A 20,226-nucleotide genomic window follows, 5' to 3' on the forward strand; every position below is an offset into this window, starting at 1 on the left:
TGTGGGGAGGAGCTTTGTAGAGAGAAGGTGAAAGAGGTGGCAGGGGACTTTAATAAATCAGAATGCATACTAGGTGCGTATAAAAACTACAAAATTAAAGTTTTTCAACTTTAATATTTGTCACAAAAATTTGACAATATTGTAAAACAAAACTTTTGGATAAATGTAACTATGTATCCTTTGGTTTCTAGGAAAGGAATGCTTTTGCTTCAAGTCAATGTTTGTAAAGATTTTTTATTTCTTGTTTCTGTAACTTAATATTTAACTCAGGACCTCAGCGAGCCATTGTCCATATGAAAAGGTGCAGGGGTCATAACTATCAATACTATAGCCTTAAAATTTGGAACTAAGTAATCTTAAAATGCTCACTTACTAATTCAAGTTAAGAAAAAACACAATCCTAGACCTGGCCAGATAGTTCAACAGGTAAAGACATGAGTTCAATCCTAAGGACACATATGGCTAAACGTGAAAAACTATCCCCAAAGGTTTTTCTCGGATCTCTCTGCAGGTACCACAGTACATGTATACCCACACATATATGCATACATTAAACTAAGTGTAGAATAAAAAATACAGAACACATGCATACTAGCAGCATCTGTACGGGCTGGTTTTATAACAATTTGACACAAGCTAGAGTCAGGAGCCTCAATTGAGAAAATACCTCCATACGTTCTCGCTAAATAAAAGCAGGTAGGGCAGTTTCTTAGTTAGTGATTGATGGGGGAGGGCCAAGCCAGTATGAGATCAGGGACAGCAGCTGAGGCTTGGCACTGTGGGAGTCCAGGCATGGCTACTGGTGAAGGTGAAGACTCTATAGCACTTGAAGGCTCATAGTTAAAGAGATCATACAGTGAAGTTGAGGCGTGGCACAATGATGAGAGCCCAGAAGTTGTTACTGGTAAAAGTGCAATCTAGCTGCAGCAGAAGACCCCAGCATTTTGGAGATACCAGTACCATGGAGTGAAGCCAGCCAGAGCCTACAAGAAAAGCTATATATGTTGCAGGGAGTAGAGTCAGAGAAGTGGTCCAAGCCCAATGGAGTAACCTAGAAAATCATGAGTGGATCCATACATTAGACAATGAGTTATTTATACAATTGGGATTTGGTTTTGCTTTAATCTAATTGAGATTCTGCCCTGATTCTTCTCTCTTGAAATACAAAGAATTTAATTTTTTAAAAAAATTTGTACAAGAGCCCACAATTGAAAGAACGAATTTTGAAGAGACTTTAAGTTTTTGAAGAGACTTTGGGTTTTTAAATGAAATAAATTTTAAAGTGTTTGAATTTGTAAAAACTGTGGGACTTTTTAAGATTATAAAATGCTTTTTATTGTAATTTTTATAATGATGTGTGATCTTGAGAATGAGTAAAAAGGAGAGGTTAAGGCGTAACAGCAATGAGTTTGTATTTCAAGCTGATAATTGTGTTGGCTAGTTTTATGTCAGCTTGACACAAGGTATAGTCATCAGAGAGGGGAGCCTCAATTGAGAAAGTACCTCTATAAGATCAGGCTGTAGGGTATTTTCATTAGCGACTGATTGGGGAGCCCACTGTGAGTGATTTCCACTCCTGGGCTGGTGGACCAGGAACTTTAAGAAAGCAGGTTGAACAAGCCATGAGGCGCCAAGCAGTAGGTAGCACCCCTCCATGGCCTCTGCATCAGCTCCTGCTTCCAGATTCCTGCCCTGCTGGAGCTCCTGTCCTGACTTCCTTGATGGTGAACAGTGCTGTGGAAGTTTAAGTCAAATAAACCCTTTCCCCCAATTTACTTTTGGTCATGGTGTTTCATCACAGCAACATTAGCCCTAACTAAGACTGCATCTTAGTTAATATTGTAGTATTGAATTCTGCCCGCTTGGAACCCCAGCCTTCAATCCTGAGGGTTACTTTCTTCTAAAGTGAAAAAAAAAAATGAGGAACACACTACAAAGTGAGTGATGCTGACTCTGCTTTGTAAATCTAGAGTCTACAGAGGGGACAGGTCCTATCTTAGGAGCTCCACTTTTGTCTAAAGATGTTTTATTACTCTCACTTTACACACTGTAAAAATACTCACACTTCCTTACTGGCCACATGGCTCTGGTTCTGATCTCCCATCAGGCATTTCTCTTCTTAAAAGGCTAAGGGACTAATTAACCAGTCATTTTAAGTCTCTGGCACTTGCACATTGGTTTTTGGTTTACTCTGATGCTGTGTTACAGGCGCTGCACCGAGCCACAGTCATTAAAAAGAGCAATCTGATTTTCAGTGAGACCATAAGAGTCTCAAGGTTCCCTGAGTAAAGGACTGTCCCAGGTATCTCAAACAACTAAGACCTCACAAAGTAAACTCTTGGGTTGAGATTTCTCAAGTCACTACTTAAGACCTAATCGGAATGCTAGTGTGAGATTTCCACAACACTTAATCATTTCATGAGACAAACTTCACATGAATAACCCCGAGTGACTTTTTAAAGACTTAGGTGGTTTGGGTAGTCATTGACCTACACATGAGTATGCAAGACAATTTTGAAATTCTTGTGAATGCTTCAAAATTGTCCCCTAGCTTCATTTAGGGTGTGAAACTGTAGATGATCGTTGAAACACACAATAGCTTTTTGTTTTCTTTTTAAATATGAAACGTGAGCTGAGAACACAGACGCATGTAGAGCGTTCACGTTTCCTGATTTGAAACTGGACCTCTAGGAAGAGAAAGACCATGCATGTGACAACAATCCCACAAATCAGACTAATTCACAGCACAATGACCCTGGCGGAGTGAGAACTAACTACAAGGCTACAAAAGGCTAGATAAATGGGCAAGACGATAGGTTTTATTTTTACTATCCTGAATGTCACTTCGGGGTTCTATTTTGTGTGTGTATAAAAGAACATTTTTGTCTTCTTCTCTCATATCATCTACAACCTACAATTGGCAGAGTCTGCTATTACAGTTAAGTTCAAGGCCAGCTTGGCTCATATAGAAAGATCCTGTCTTAAAAACAACAATAACAAAAAACAAACAACCAAAAAAACAACAATATAATGTACCTTACAAAAACCATTCAACAAAGGAAAATGTTCAAAGGCTTTCATACTGAACACACAGCAGTTTTTTTTTTTTTTTTTTTTTTTTTTTTTTTTTTTAAGGTGAGTTGTGAACAGACACATGTAGAGTATTAACAGGTCCTGATTTGAATCTGGAACTCTAGGAAGAGAAAAGCCATGCAAGTGACAACTTAAATCCTCCTAATCACACAAATCAGCATCACAATGTCCCTACATGATGTTTAAAGCAATACATATAAATAAATATTACCAACGAGGCCATGCTTTAGTATTCCCTTGTGCTGACAATTTTACCCATGCTTGTAGAACCAGACCTGGACGGAGGCTAGCAATCAGAAGACGCAAACATATGGAAAGTACGTTTCTACTACTGTAGGAGAGGTGGCTCAGCGGTTATGAGCACTGCCTGCTCTTCCAAAAGTCCCAAGTTCAATTTCCAGAAACCACATGGTGGCTAACAACCATCGGTAATGAGATCTGGTGCCCTCTTGAGGAAGAGACCTGGTCAGTCATCCTCATCAGCTTAGACCATAAAGCCCAATATGGACAAGTTCAACAGAAATACCACATACCGGCTGCTGGTCAGTCATCCTCATCAACTTAGACCATGAAACCCAGTATGGACAAGTTCAACAGAACCACCATATACCAGCTGCCAAAGCATGATTCAGCAGTGCAAAAAAAAAAAAGTTAAGTAAATAATAAATAATAAAAAAGAAGAGAAAAATAGAACAAGAGGGATGGCTCAGCTAGTAAAGCACATGTAGCCAAAAGATGATTGACAGCTTGAGTTCTATCTCCTAAAACCCACATAGAGGTAGAGGGATAGAATTCACTTCACAGTTGTTCTTTGAGTGTGCCTGCCAAGGAACACATAAGCACGTGCCGACCCTCCCACCCTCCCCCAACAATTGTCTTTGGGTTGTTTGAAAGCAGAGCTGGTGAGAGGGCTCAGCAGGTAACAGTACTGCTGAATAAGCCTGATGATCTCTCTCCCAAAAAATCATGCAAACATAAAAGGAGACAACTGGCCGCAGTGTTCCTATGACACATACACACACACACACACACCATGACACACTAAATGCACAAATACATACCACTTATAAAAAAGCTTGAAAGTAATTATAAAGACAAAATGAGCTAATAATACAGATATGACTGAAAAACTGACAAATTTCAATGTATAAAGTCTGTCTGATGAATAGAATCAGGAATAAAACACATTAAAATAATTATCCATCACTTTAACAAGAATTACATACATAGAATATCCAAGTATTAAATTATAAATTTCATTTGCCAAAAAAGGAGTTTAATACAAGTAAAATCTCATTGTGAAGAATCTCAGTTGTCAGATTTCCCTCACAGTAGCTAACATTTTTTAATGAAAATTTCTATTCATATCTATGTGTAAGATCTAGTTGCTTATTTATTTCCCAATGTGATAAAAACTAGAGTGTCAGACTGCTTGTGGGCAGGTTTATAGGGCATTTTCTTGATTTATAATTAATGTCAAAGGGCCCAAGCCACTGTGGGTGGTGCTACATGTGAGCAAGTGTCCTGGGTTCTGTAAGAAAGCAGAATGGGCAAGTCACAAGGAGAAAAGGCAATAAGCAGCAACCCTCCATAGCCTGTTCTTCAGCTCCTACTTCCAAAGTCCTGTCCTCCCTGAGTACCTGCCTTGGCTTCCTTCAGTAATGGACTATAAATTCTAAGATAAAATAAACCCTTACCTTTAGGAAATGCTTTTGATCAGGATGGTTATTAAATCAATAAAAACTAATTGCGTGTGTGTGTGTGTGTGTGTGTGTGTGTGTGTCCATATGCAAGGAGGTGACGTCAGAGAGCAGCAGCAGAAGGGACTTGAATCCCCCAGAGCCAGAATTACAAGTGGTTGCAATTCATCTGAGCAGAGTGACAGAAACAGAATTCCAGGCTGTGGCAAGAGTAGCAAGTCTCCATAACCACTGAGCCATTTCTCCAGCCCTACAACTCAACTTTCTCAGTCACCAGTGGACTAGAGGTCAGGGTGACTTCTGAATTTCCTGTGATCAGAACATGTCTCTGAATATAAAGCTATAGGAACCAAAGTAGCAAGTATATATGATTCTGGAAAGTGTATGGCTGACAGTTAATATATTGACCTGTGCTTGCTTGATGCCTCTGCACATGTGGAAGATATGATTCTGCTTTTTCATGAGGCTTTTCAACTGCTTAACGTTATAAACAGTTACATCTAGAAAGTCCTCATGAGAAGAAAACAATACACTGGTGTTGCAAAGGTCTTAAACAAATATTTCAGAATTTCTTTAAATGGGAGGGAGAGGCTGGGGATGCAGGTCAGTTGAAACAGTGCTTACCTAGCACACACAAAGGCCTAGGTTTGATGTCCAGCACCTCATAAACCAGGTGGGGTGGTGCACACATTTTTAATCCTAGCACTTTGGAGGTAGAAGTAGGAAAAACAGAAACTCAAGGCCATCCCCAGCACCACAACAAGTTGTAGGCCTGCTTGAGATAATGTCTCAAGAAAATACACATATACAATAAATAAAATAAATATGCTAACAGAACAGAATACCTTTACTTCTTAAGTTTAGGGCTGAAATGTTAATTTCCAATGACTCTGTCAGTACAGAATGATGGAGGCTTCCCATTAGCTAATAAAGAAACTGCCTGGCCCATTTGATAGACCGCCCCTTAGGTGGGTGGAGTAGATAGAACAGGAAGAGGAAGTGAGGTAGAAGGATCAGTAAGATGCCACGCCTCTCCTAAGTTAGGCAGACTGCCGTGCCTCTCCTGAGAGAGATGCCAGACGCGATGAAGCTCCAGCCCAAGATGGACGTAAGCTAGAAACTTCCCGGTAAGACACCACTTCGTGGTGCTACACAGATTATTAGATATGGGTTAATCAAGAAGTGAGTAAGAGGCTGGAAATAATGGGCCAGGCAGTATTTAAAAGAATACAATTTGTGTGTCATTATTTGGGGGCACAAGCAAGCCGGCGATCAGGAGCAGGGCTGCAGGAAAGCAGCCCATAGCCCCTCACTACAGAATGGCGCCCAACGTGGATTACTGGATCCACAGAAAGTTTGAGAAAGCTTGGGAAAGAATAGAGTAAAGCATGTTTTCTTGATAGCAGCAATTTCTCGGATCTGAGCAAGCGTTCTCATCTAAGAGAGGCTTCCTGACTCAGCTTTAGCTGCAAAACCCTGCAGCTCTTTTAAGAGGTCCTGCTACGAAACACTTAAATGGCGTTGATAAAAGCTGACTGCATGCTTGTTTGTTTTCAGCCATAGCAGGAAAAAAGTTGTGCTGTTTAAAAATGCTGGCGTTCTGGTCTGTACTGCCAGGATAAACTCTGACTCTTTCAAGCAGGCGGTCCTGACTGTTGTTTGACACTGTTGCAGCTTGCTTGCTGGCAGGGACCTTGAAATGCCATAGAGTTGTGGCGATAAACAAGGCTCCTGCAGGCACCTCCACCATGAGGCTAGAAAGCTAAGGCATGGGCTGGATCCAGCCGCCAAAATTACGGCTTTAGTTCTACCGATTTTGGTGGGTAAATTAAAGACTCGTGTGGTCAGAAAAAGAGAGATATACAGTAAAGAGAGATTCAAAGACAAAGAAAACCTCTAAATGGTTTACAGTGAGTTAAAAATACATGCAGGCTAAAAGTTAAAGTTTTTACAGTTAAAAAAAGAAAGAAAGAAAGAAAAAGGAAGTAGTTTGTTGTGGTGGTACACACCTTTAATCCCAACACTTGGGAGGCAGAGGTAGATTGACCTCTGTGACTTCAAGGTGTGGCAGCACACACCTTTAATCCAAATGCCTGGGAGGCAGAGACAGAAAGATCTCTGTGAGTTCAAGGTGTTGTAGCACACACCTTTAATCCCAGGCTGAGGCAAGTGGATCTCTGTGAGTTCAAGGACAGCCTGGTCTACAGAGTTATTTCAGGACAAAGATATAAAGAGAACCTGTCTCAAAAAATAAAAGTAAAAATAAACAAAACAGAGGTTAAAATAAAGCTGCACAAAGATGGAAAATACACAGAGAATCTTGATACTGTATGCTATTATGCTCTCTTTGAATTGTTTGAATGCTGAGGAAGAAGCAACAGCTGCTAAAAGATATTTGTTTATAAATGCTGCTGAACTAATCCAGAATAGATATTTTGAAAATACCTTGACTTTAAAATTTGGATCTAAGGATATGATGCTTTGGAAAAGAGATTCTTTTATTTTTACAGAAAATGAGACCCATTGGATTGCTATCACCCCAATATGGTATGATAGACCACGACCTCCTGAAAGGTTGCTGTGAACACTTTAAGAAAATTACTTCACCCAACTGATGACTGAGATGAACCTGGCACACAGGTTACACTATGAAAAATCTGATTAACAGCGTCCCCATTCAGCAGGAAGCAGTTTGGAGAGAAATAACTGCGCCCATGTTCCCAAATATTGTTTATAAATGTTCTTTTACATTTAAAGGGGGATATGATATAGATATGAATAATTTACATTGATATGGATTTTGCTTTAGTGATTTAAATTTAAGGTCAATTTTGTTTTATGTATATGTATTTCTGATACTGATTAAGGTATTGTGATTGTGTAGTTCATTTTAAAAATGTAATGTATATAGGTTGTTAATGGATAGTCAATAATAGTAAAGCTTATAGTCATGTTAGTTAGATTTTCTAGATATATAGAGATATATTTCAGTTAGATAGGCATTCTTCATATCTTCCAAAGACTACAGAATATAGCATTTAAATGTTTTAATAACTTAGGGCTTTTCATGACAATGAGACTTGTCTGCTCCTGGCAGCACCATCTATTTCAAGAAGATGATGGGCATCAAAGAGGCTCCTTATGGAGTTTGATAGCCATTGGGCAAGAAACTGCTCTTGCTTGGACTGTTGCATAAACTGGACACAGAGAACCCACAGAGAGGACTGCTGAACTTGCCTAAATGTGAGATGATTCTTTGGGGTTCCTGACTCATGAAAGAGTCTGTGAGACATTCTGCAGGACACAGTAGATACTGACTGAACTGCCTTTGAAATTTCCTGCTTCATGGAAATGTCTCTGGATACTATGGGCCTGAAGGCTGAAGATGGATGCCCCAACAGTACAAAAGAACTTTGGGTGACTGTCCAGGCAGCGAGATGTCTCTATCATTTCTAGAGTTTGGAAATTGCATATTTCTTATTTACTTAGGTAATAATGTGTCCTTCTGGAGTCTTTGATGGAGCTGAAGAAGAATAGATAGATTAGTTATAGTTGTTTTCCTTTGTTATGATAAAAGATAAAGTAGATATAAATATTGTAACTGTAATTTTTGCATGATAACTGTTTTGTTATATGTAATTTTACTATGTTAAACTTAAAGCCTTTCTTTTTTGCTTAAACAGAAAAAGGGGAAATGATGGAGGCTTCCCATTAGCTAATAAAGAAACTGCCTGGCCCATTTGATAGACCGCCCCTTAGGTGGGTGGAGTAGATAGAACAGGAAGAGGAAGTGAGGTAGAAGGATCAGTAAGATGCCACGCCTCTCCTAAGTTAGGCAGACTGCCGTGCCTCTCCTGAGAGAGATGCCAGACGCGATGAAGCTCCAGCCCAAGATGGACGTAAGCTAGAAACTTCCCGGTAAGACACCACTTCGTGGTGCTACACAGATTATTAGATATGGGTTAATCAAGAAGTGAGTAAGAGGCTGGAAATAATGGGCCAGGCAGTATTTAAAAGAATACAATTTGTGTGTCATTATTTGGGGGCACAAGCAAGCCGGCGATCAGGAGCAGGGCTGCAGGAAAGCAGCCCATAGCCCCTCACTACAACAGAACATAGCCCTAATTTTCCCTTAGCAGTGACATGTGTTTTAAAAGTATTACACCCACTAGAGGACCCCCAAGCAATACGAAAATATCCTCATTTGGGGGATTGAAATGGGACTAAAGGGTCTGTAGAAAGATGGCTTAGTGGTTAAGAACACTTAGTCCTATTGCAGAGGACCTGAATTCAGTTCCCAACAACCACCATCAGGTGCTGCCTCACTCCGGCTCATCACTTCTGGCCTCTTCAGGCAACTGCACTCACGTGCATGTAACCACCCACCTCATACACACAACATTTGAAAGAGAATTCACCTTTACTGGAAAATGGAAATGAATAATTGGGGCAGGGGATCTACATATCAAAACTGAGGTGAATCCTGAGGTACCCCAGGAATACTACCCATGTGTTTCTGATTTCCTTCAGTTGTACACATAAAGCAATCGCTGTGCTCAGTCCTGATAAGAGTTTATGAGCTGTGATGCACACAGGAAATACGGAGAGTGCAGCAGGAACCAGGGCTGCTGTGCCTTGCTGCGTTTTTAAGTGCTCCTTAAAGTTCTGAGGCCGCTCCTACACAGCAGCTGTTTGAGCTGAGGTCATTCTGCTTTACAACACACGCCAAGCAAGCTTGGACGTGACAGTTTATAAGCTCTGACATGCAGTTGTCACCTACTTGAAAACAGCCACCATCCCCAAATCACCATGATTTATTACCGGCAGTCACAAGTGGAGTTGGCCATGGCTTTTATTTGATTTTGGTTTTTCCTCTTCAAGGGTTACAGAAGAGCCATTAAATATAGTATGAAAAAGGTCACTTTAAACATGACTATTAGTGGGGCTAATTACTAAAGGAAAATCAGAAATCATTTATTAGTCTGGTAAGCAAATTAAGGTTTGTTAGAAGGGATTTATAGCTCCGGTCCTTAGGTGATGGCTGGTCTATCAGAGCATATGTGTCTAGGACCTGACAGTTTATTAACTGTGCTGTATCTAACAGTAGGCCACAAAGGTGCTTTTCTTAAAACAGCACTGCTATTTTAAATGGATAAACACTTCGATTCAAGCAAAATGCATTCTAAATGTTTGTCTTCTGAAGGCAAGCACTGGGAGTCAGTGAAGAGCCTCCAACTATCAGAGCTCCAATGACTCGCGTTTACTGTGGCGCTGATGACAAGAAAACGTGGCACTTGGAGTGAGCTCGACACCCCTCCTCTTTAACAAGCCCCAGTCGGGCTCTCTAACCTCATTTACAATCCTCTTGGTGTTTCACCAAAGTCGAAGATTTTCATGAAATGGGTAGAGAGGCATCGAATTTACAATGGAGGGGGGGATATATTTTTTAAAGAAATATATTTTTAAAGCAGTTAAGCAAAGTGATGTCCTTTGATCTGAAAGATTCTGACAGATGAGTACCTGAATTGTGTGTCTGTGGTGTGTGTGTGTGTGTGGGGGGGTGTTTGTGTTCAAAGCCTGTGACTCTCTGGTATATAGTCCACATCAACTTATATAATACGGACATCTACTAACTTAAGAGCATCATTTCAAAACCTGTCAGGAAAAAATATAAAGGTTAAAATAAAATCTTGTTTTCAATTTTTGATGCCGTGACCTGCCTAGTCATTCTGGGACTGCCAGTGCTCTGCACTAAAGTTCTTACTGTATCATCTAGCTATGGAACAGGAGAAGCGAACACGTGAGTTTCTCTGTGGATAAACATCTCTACATGAGCAAAATTTAGTTTGGAAAAAAATGAAATATGCATTAATAATTAATTAAAGAATATGTACTTTCACTAAGAGACGCATCAATAGAAAGCTGGTGCTGAAAGGCAGTACCCAGGATCTCACAGTGCCCTCTGCAGCATGAAAACGCAACAGGGCCAACACTAAGCACTGGTCCTCTGTGGCACCCATGAAATACCACAAATGAAGTTCCTTTTAGTAACTTTCTTCTGTGATGGCTTGTAATTTCCATTTTCTCTTTAATGATTTTTCCTCCTTCACATCTTTGAGAAACACGGTACAGAAGGCCATCTCCCCATATTCATCAATAGTATGTGAACTCTTAATAGATTTGATAACTTCCACTGCCAAGATACTTTACAAATTGTGTGAGAGCTAACATCGATCAAGTTGACAGGATCTAGAATGACCCGGAAACATATGTGCTGAGGTCATAGAACAACGTACTGGAGTCAGTTTTCTTCTTTCCACCATGTGGATCCTAGGGATTAAACTCAGGTCATCAAGTTTGGCAGCAGGCACCTTTTCCTGCTAAACTAGCTTAGCATATCCCTAGAAGTATTTTTAAAAGTATAGTTTGAAAAAATGGTCACCTGGGATGGGGATGTGATCCACACCTATAAATGAATAGCTACAAATAATTAAAAATTGCTGAGGGCAGAGAGAGAGAAAGAGAACGAGAATTAAAATCTTCTCCAGGGATAGCTCCTTACTTTGAAATCCAATACCAAGTGGACAAACCTAAAACATATGTATGTGTGTGTGTGTGTGTGTGTGTTATATGTATGAGAGAGCAAAACTAAATGGTTTGATTTGCTTGTTTATAAATAAAAACACAGTAATAATTAAATAAAAGGGGGGCCACGATTTTAAGAGGGAGTGGTAGGGGTGAGATATGGAAGGGTTTGAAGGGTGGAAGGAAATGATTTTAGTAACATAATTAAAATAACAATCAGAAAATTAAATATATCCAATAATACATTTCTAATGAAAATATTTTAAATACAAAAAAGTACACAAATTATAATAAATGGTCATGAAATTTTTCAAGGATTTGTAGTTAAAAACCTAAGAAGGAGACAAAGAACTTTCCCTTTGAAAAAAGGCACAGAACACCATGTTGCGTTGTGTACCTGATCACAAAACAATCCCTGAAAGCTGAGTAACGTGCAGAACAGTACTTAGACACACACTCCATCTTAGGAAGTATAATGTTATTCAAGCCCCCTTTCCTACAGTGTGAATCATAGGCTATCAGCACACTGGTTTCCTAGAGAAATTAAAGTGTGACAATTAGCAAGCTTGAATTTTAAAAGTAACTAGAAGGAGGCTGAGGATGACCCAGAGGAGCAGGCAGGACGGTTCACCCTGGTCTACGTGTCCCTTTCACTAGAGCGTATGTGCTCAGCCAAAGAAGATAATCTCCTAATTACAGACCCCAGGACTCCAACTCATACCAGTTCAGGGACTGGAAAGATGAAACAAGAGGTAAAGTGTTACCTATAAAAACATGAGACCCTGAGTTCAGATCCATCACCCATAAAGAGAAAACAGCATTGATGGGATGGCAGAGACAGGAGGATCCCTGGGAACATAGCAGGCAGCCAGCCTAACCAATCAGTGAATTCCAGATTCGATGACAGACCAATCTGATGAAGTGTTGTTTCTCTCCCAACTGTGGTCACTCCTCCAAACCACTTTCTTTTGGTGTCACAGGGTAGGTAACACACCCTGCAACCAATTTCTTATAAGTGGAATTACTGAAAAGACCTTCCTAAACTGCCAAGCCCAAAACTTAGGCATGTTAAATGTTCGGGATGAGCTTTAAATTCCCCAATGGGGGAAAAAACAGGTAAGAAACATTAACACACTAAAGGGAACACCTGTCAGGCCTAGGCAACCCAGAGGTCATTCCAATGTCACCATCACCAGGATGGCAAAGAAAAACATCGGTGCCTGAAGTTCACAGAGTAAGTGAGACATGGAATCCCACACCCACGTGAAAGCTCCAGGAAGGAAAACTAATGATTCTATAACATGGACGCAAATGGCAAAATATACTTTTATGTTATTAATTTTTTAGTGGTGCCCTCTGCCAATACAATATTGCATAGTTTGACATAAAGTTTATCTACTCATGAGCTGTGTGAAGAACAGAGGCACTTAGAGGCTGGAGAGATAACTCAGTGGTTTCAAAGTGCATACTTCCTGTGCAGAGGATGCAAGCTAAGTTGCTAACACCTATATCAGGAGTTCCCAACACCTGTAATTCAAGCTCCTGGAGATCTGACTCCCTCTTCTGGGCTCTATGAAACCGGTACTACTGTGCACATATTCACCCACACAAAATTACAAACAATTTAAAAATCTTTAGGGGAAAAACTTAAAGGTATATTTTAGCGCATGCTGTTCATGAGTTCTGTTTGATGCACATTAATTATGTCATTTGGTTTAAGATTCACATCTCTATTAGGTGGGTGGTGAGGCAGAAGCAAAGATATCAAACACCCTGCCCAAGGTCACACAACTAGTCGCACAGATCATTCTGCTACGAGGTACTTCATTACATGATATTCAGAGTGAAATTTCAAGTATATGTTTCAGAAGGAAAGATATCCAGAAATGTTTAAATCAAACAGAAAATGTATTCACTGAGTTGACGTTTAAAAAATCAAAAACAAAAAAAAGAAAATCCTACACATACTCCAACAAGTTTCAGATTGCTTGCCAAAAAGGAAAGAAAAACCCAGCAAATTGATTCCAAGTTGCCTATAATTTCATTTATATTTAGAATATGAGCTGAGCAGTGGATGCGTATGCAATGAAAGAGAGACAGAGTGTGAGTGTATGTGTGTGTACGTGTGTGTATAACACTCACAGTATTCAAAGCCTCCCCCAAACGTGCAAAGTTTGTTCCAAACCTTCTCTATTTTGTCTACTTTAAGAATTCTTTGCAATATGCTTATGTAAATAGTGCTCTTCACTGCTGTTCCCATCTCCAAAATCTTCTGCTTTTGCATAGACTGGAAAACTGACAGACCTAAGAAGACATCTTTGGAACACAAAACTAGGAAGACATAAACAAATAAAACCAGATCAAAAACAAAGGCTTCTTTAAAACCCTTCAGCAGAAAAGAACAGACAGAGTCAAAGAACTGGGAGACAAGTACAATGAGCTGGACTGGTTCAAGACTGAGCAAGCGCATGTACAGATACAAACACACACACACACACACACACACACACACACAAACACACACACAACATGCACACAAATACAGACTTCATGATGCATGGATTATGAACAAACAAAACCAACGGTTTTTCACCTTTGTTTACTAAAATCTGTACTAGAGTGAGGAGGATACTTGAGCCATGGGAGATAAACACTTCTGATCTGGTAAGCCCCAATAGTGAGGGACTTTAGCCTTCCCAAACCCAACAATTTATGGTTTAATGATAAGAATTATTTCATCCGTAGTGATTTCCCCCATCCACATATCAAAAAAGTTGTTGAAGCAGATCAATGAGAAAGGAAAAAAATTAGTATGGGACTCAACCTAATACTGAGCCTGAGCCTTCTGTACCAAGTGAGAACCATTCTGATACACAGACCACAAAGTACAAGGTAACAGTACGTTTGGGGGAGAGAGAAAGTACAGAAGTTGCAGATACATTATTTAAAATCATGAAACTCACCATCATGGACCTTAGTCCCTGGTATTGAGTATTACATGTGATACTGTTGCAATGACACTTGAAACAGAGCCAGGTTTTGATGAGGGCCTGGCAACTCCAGGAAGGATTTTGCAGGGTGATAACAGAACAATGCAGTATTGGAAACACATTCTGGGAGGGGGATTTTTATCATAGCTGAGAGCGAAACAGACATCTGGTACTCATCTTCTCCATGTACGCTAATAACATGACAGTGCTTGAGATAAGCAGAGTAAGTTGATTTTACCAAAGCAATTTTAGCAAAATGACGAAGCTTTAAAGTTAAGCAAAGTTGTTTCAGCATTAAAAAAAAAATCTCAAATCCTAATTAAGGATTTGTTAGTTATCCGATTATCATTAGAAAATAAAGCTAAGCATTCACAGAACTAAGGAAGTAAAAAACAAACAAATGTTCATTCCTGAGACCACATTCTTCTTTCAGGGCAGTTATACTGCCGATTTAGAAAAATTAACAAAAGACTGTTCAGGCTATAACTGAACATGGCAAAGGTAGTGGTTTTGGCTTTATTTCTGAAAAGGAGGTGGGGTGAGAATAGAGCCCGTGCGATGAGGACAGGCACAACAGCCTCCAGATTTCACTTCCAACATCTCAACCCACACCCAGACTGGTGTGAAGAGATGGCAGATGGGACCACGTCTGTTCTTTCAACTGCTGAAGCAAGACGCTGAGAGCATCCTGCTCCTTTTGTAAGCATGAATATTTAGGCCCTGGATGCTAACTGTGCTAACTGTATGATGCGAGTCCAGAGCCATCCTTACTGTTTGCCTTGGATGACAGACTAAGACCAAGTTGTGTGGGTGGGTACCTTTGGTGAAACTTAGGAAAGACTCAATATTCATGGAAACAATGACGATTTCCAAATTTTAACAGAAATACATTGAGAAAAATGAATCAGCAGAAGAGGGTTGAGCATCTTAAGAGGGCAAAGTTAAAAGTAGCTGCCCTGAATTAGTAGTTATTGACCATGTTTCGTAGTAGGATGTGTTCAATCTTGGGTCTTCTAGGATCAAGTGTTTCTTCTAAACACAATGAAGTTCCTGTAAATACTGCAAAAAAACTGTAACACTGCTATGTTACCTTGTGTAAATAATGCTGGTTTGCAATTCTTCCTCACTGATATCTTGAAAATGAATACTGAATCCACAAAGGATAATTTTGTTGTAAAAATTTAATGAAGCAACCATTTTCTCTGTCTTTGGATGAAAGATAGTGTAATATCCCAGAAATATGTTTCCTCCATTCCCTCCCCTCCCCTAAGGGCAGACTGTAAGAATGGTAACTGATGACATATAAGCTCGTTAGGGGATACCAACCAGAGTGTGAGGGAAACACTCGCAAATGTAAGAACAAAAATACAAGTCAAGTCACTGTGTACATAGAAGCTCTTCAGACAGCTTCAAAGAAGGTACCTCCATTAATTATGGAATTGGGCTGGCAAGAGAAATCATGTTTCCCCAAATCTGCCAAACATGCTAAGTACCCCAGCTAGGCAGGTGCCTCCTGATCCTTAGGGCCCAACAGGATAAACTTTTGAGAAATAAGAGAACTCTCAATGAAAGGGCAGAAATCTGTGTGCTCATGAGGAACGAGAGAGAACCCCTGACCGTTTTTTGTTCACTTTGTAATGAGGATTTGTTACAGAAGGGAACCGATGGCAACACAAGGCGCACGGGTGGAGGAGGAGATGAACTTACGAAGTAGCCTGTTCCCAAGCTGGAAGGAGCTGAACTCTGCAAAGAAAGCACAGAGACAGAGTGGAAAAGTCAGTAGCGATTTTTAACATGCTCCCATCCACACAGCTCATTACCAGCCCTTTGTGAGCTTTTCATCCAGACATCACATGCCCGAGAGTGAGGCCCCTTGTCATCTGCTACTGATACACAGTATGTGTTGCTTAATTTCCCCCTTTATATCTCTCAACAACTCAGAGATGCTAACGTGCTATTTACTGGATTCTGAGCTTTCTGCGGTGGATGTAATTGCCAATTTATTTGACAGGCAGCTGGGTAATGAATTAATGATGGCATTTCGCCCTGCACTGAGACTAAACAGGCATGTGGCAGCCTGCCTCCCTGACTTCCTGACATTCAAGGCCTGGGTCTCAAGCTATTTGGTTTTGCGGATGCAGAGAGGCAGGAAAGGGGAAAAAGTCCAGACTGACTTGAAAATAAAAAGCCCAATGGGTTTGGATGACTTTTTGGTATATGACCTACTTGTCAGTTTATTCCCCGAAGGCTTTGGTTAGTGCACACTTGGCACTGTAGAAAAATTAGACATTTTGTAAATATAATTAGTTGACTAAATGCAAAAAAATCCATGGTCAGAGGAAAGCAGTTTTTGTCTCAATATTACCAATTCAGACTGCCACAGCTCTGACACACTAAACAACTAAAAATCAATAACTCTGAACTAAACTCAGGGTATCATGTACTTGGGGGAAAAAAGTCAAAGTATGAACATGGAAGCTGCTTGTATATATTATTATGATCTATACGTACATATGTATGCCTATATAAGTTATGTGTACAACGTGTGTGCTGGTACCCTGAAGAGGCCAAAAGATACTGGATACTCTAGAACTAGAATTTCAGGTGGCTGTGAGCTTCCTGATGTGAATGCAGGGAACTGAATTTGTATCCTCTACAAGAGGAACCGGTGATCTTAGCCAATAAATCACCTCTCTAGTACCCACCCTGCCCCGCTTTTTTGAGACAGGCTCTCATGTAGTCTAAGCTTGCCCTCAATTCCTGTGGGACGGGATTATAGGTATATACCATGACACTCAATTATGTAATGTTAGTGATCAAATGCAGATGTATGCTAGACAACCATTCAACCAACTAAACTATTTGCCCAGTCCTCTACCCAGGTTTTAGACAAGGTCTCCATGTAGTCTAGGCTGGCCATCAACCCCCTATAGTTGAGGACACCATTGATCCTCCCGCTTTCATTGCCTGAATGCAGGGACAACAGGAGTACACTACCAAGCCTGGTTTAAATAATGCTGGAGATGGAACCCAGGGTTTCATGCACACTAGGCAAAAACTCTACCAACTAAGCTACAGCCCCAAGTCTGGATCTTTTTGGCATATATGCTCTCTTGAAAACCTGTCTTAACGAATTATGTAATTTTTTCATCTCCTTTCCAATCAAGGGAGGCAACAAAAAGTTAAAAGTGAAAATAACCTGATGCCAAGTCAGTCTTTCCATTGTGGCCTCAGCAGTTTTGCCTAAGGGGGGCAATCACCTATATGGATAGGCCCAATCTCCCACTGAAATAAAAAAAAAATCACTAACTTCAGCTGTTCCATTTACATATCAGATCTCCGACTCTTCAAACAACAGGCACAAGGAGACATGTACCTCCAAATCATGCCTTGCATCAAAAATATTGCTTGAAAGAATATATATAGACATACATACATATGTATATAATTTGATGCAGAAGGCATCTTCAACACTTCTAACAGCAGACATGATTTCTGCTGGCTGTGAACTGGGAAGGTGTATGAGTTACTTTGCTTATTTAAGTATTGTTTTTTTGAGACAGAGTTTTTCTATGTAGACTTTGCTGTCTGGGAACTCCCTCCATAGACCAGGCTGGCCTCAAACTCACAAAGATCCTCCTGCCTCTACCTCACAAGTACTCAGATTAGCTACCACTACCCAGCTGAGTTGCTCTTTTTCATGCTATGATGAATCATCAGAGAGAATCGAATTAAACAAGGGAAGGGCTTAGTCTGGATCACAGTTTGAGGATAAAGTTTATCACAGTGAAGAAGGCATGGCAGCTGGAGTCAGGAGTTGCTTCTCATGAGTTGGACAGCAGTGGCACACACCTTTAATCCCAGCACTCAGGAGACAGAGACAGGTAGGTTTTTGAGAGATGGAGGAGAGCCTGGTCTAGAGTTCCTATACAGACAGAGCTATTACACAGAGAAAGCTTGTCTTGAACCCATTCCCCGCCAAAGAAAAGAGAAGTTGCTCATCACACTGCATCATCAGTCATGAAGCTGAGAGAAGACAGGAAGTGCGAGGGACCTAAACACCACCAAGACCTGCCCTTAATAACTCTTCTCCTCTACAGCAGGACTCTGCCTCCTAAAGGTTCCAACATCATCACCAGCTGTAAACTAAGTGTTCAAATACGTGGGGCTGTGGGGGGAATTTCACATTCAAACTGAAACAGTTTTCTGACTGGGTCCACCCCCGCAAAATACAGCACGCCACGCAGCATTTCTAAATCAACGTTTCCTCATCTTGGTATTTCCCACAAGCTCAGGGGAATAAAGCACCATGAACAGAATGCTAACTAAGTATGTGACCCACACTTACAAACCTTGCTGCAAGGCTAACAAGATCTCTGTGGGTAACCTCTTCTAGAGGACCTGAGTTCAGTTCCCAGCACCCACCATCAGGTGACTCATACACCACCTGTAACTCCAGTTCCAATGGATACAACACCCTCTTCTGGTATTCCTGGGCACCAGTATACCTGTGAAATATGTGTACGCGTGCACACGTGCCCGTGCACACACATGTATATCTAAATTAAGGGCAAAACACGTGAGTAACAAACAAAACCTTCCTGTGTTCTTGATTCTATAATCAAATGAGAGAGGCGGTGGATGGGGGGGGGGGGAGAGAGAGAGAGAGAGAGAGAGAGAGAGAGATCAATTCACCCACTGTAGTAATGGAGACTCCTTTTCCCAGTGACTGACCATGTGACAATGTCACCTATTTTCTGCATCCCCAGGTCTTATTACAGCAGGTAAAGAAAGAAACCAAGTTAGGTTTCTACCAACCTGGAGTCCTGCCTCTAGGAAACAAACTCATTTTTGGATGAATGACAGAGATATAAGGGGATTTGTTGATCTCATTCACCCTGCTTCCCGAAAATGCTTTATCCCAGAAGAAGGATCACTCCAAACCAAGCTTCCCACCCCCATACGCACATCATCGTATTGTATACCAAAGCAAATTACATCCTTGAGGTCTAAGCAAGCTCTGATATGCTCATTTTGCATATATATTGTGCATTACTTGGGGGAGCGGGTGGAAAGAAGAGCTTTGTTGTGCATGTTTGCTCTGGCCATTGTTTATGCAGGTCTGACTGAATGAGGGAACAGTGGGTATCATTTCAATTTCTGATGTCAACATCAAATTACTTATTTAATTTCATGCCTGGTGAAGCATTGTATAGCTACACGCGGAATCATTTCAGTTCATTTGTTATGCTGTGCTTTCGCAGCGATTGGCTTGCCTTCCAACTGACAGCTTTAATTACGACATGAATTTGATTGCACTGCTGAGGAATTAACATAATGCAACAAAGCATTTAAGCACCCTGCCTTATCACCCAGCTTCCACACACATGGGTACACACACACACACGCACACACACACTGATAGACATGAAAAACAAGAGATGCTGGAACCTCCTGTGTATGAAAGGTGCACTGGAGTCAGCCTCAGAGTCTGGAAGGTAAACACACAGAATCTTAGCATCAAAGGTTATCTACAATTACCAAGAAACTGAGCATACTAGTTTCATGAATATTGTATCATTTGTTTGTTTGTTTTTTATTTATAAAGAACAAGTACTCATATATTGAAAGCTGACCTGGAAATTGTCGCATGCCTGTTTACCTTAAGATTTCTTTAATTCAAGTTTTATTGTAAAATTCTCCGTCTGTGTGTGTGTGTGTGTGTGTGTGTGTGTGTGTGTGTGTGTGTGTGTGTGGCTGTGAGTGAGTGTAAGGGTGTGTGTAGGGGTGTTCAGTGCCCACAGAGGCCAGAAGAGGGCATCTCCTGGAGCTGGAGCTACAGGTAATTGTGAGCTGCC

The 20,226-nt window shown here is 40.6% G+C and overlaps 1 protein-coding gene across 3 annotated transcripts in view; it reads right to left on the minus strand.

Moving 5' to 3' along the window:
• The window catches only part of Auts2 (activator of transcription and developmental regulator AUTS2), a 1,090,291-nt gene that overhangs the window by 589,465 nt on the left and 480,600 nt on the right, over positions 1-20,226 (minus strand). For all 3 annotated transcript variants that reach the window (XM_038346249.1, XM_038346250.1, XM_038346248.1), the window contains exon 4: positions 16,076-16,111. In XM_038346249.1, the coding sequence (XP_038202177.1) occupies positions 16,076-16,111 (36 nt within the window). The remainder of the gene's footprint in view (positions 1-16,075; positions 16,112-20,226) is intronic.

Source organism: Arvicola amphibius, chromosome 10 (genome assembly GCF_903992535.2).
Source record: "Arvicola amphibius chromosome 10, mArvAmp1.2, whole genome shotgun sequence".
NCBI lineage: Eukaryota > Metazoa > Chordata > Mammalia > Rodentia > Cricetidae > Arvicola > Arvicola amphibius.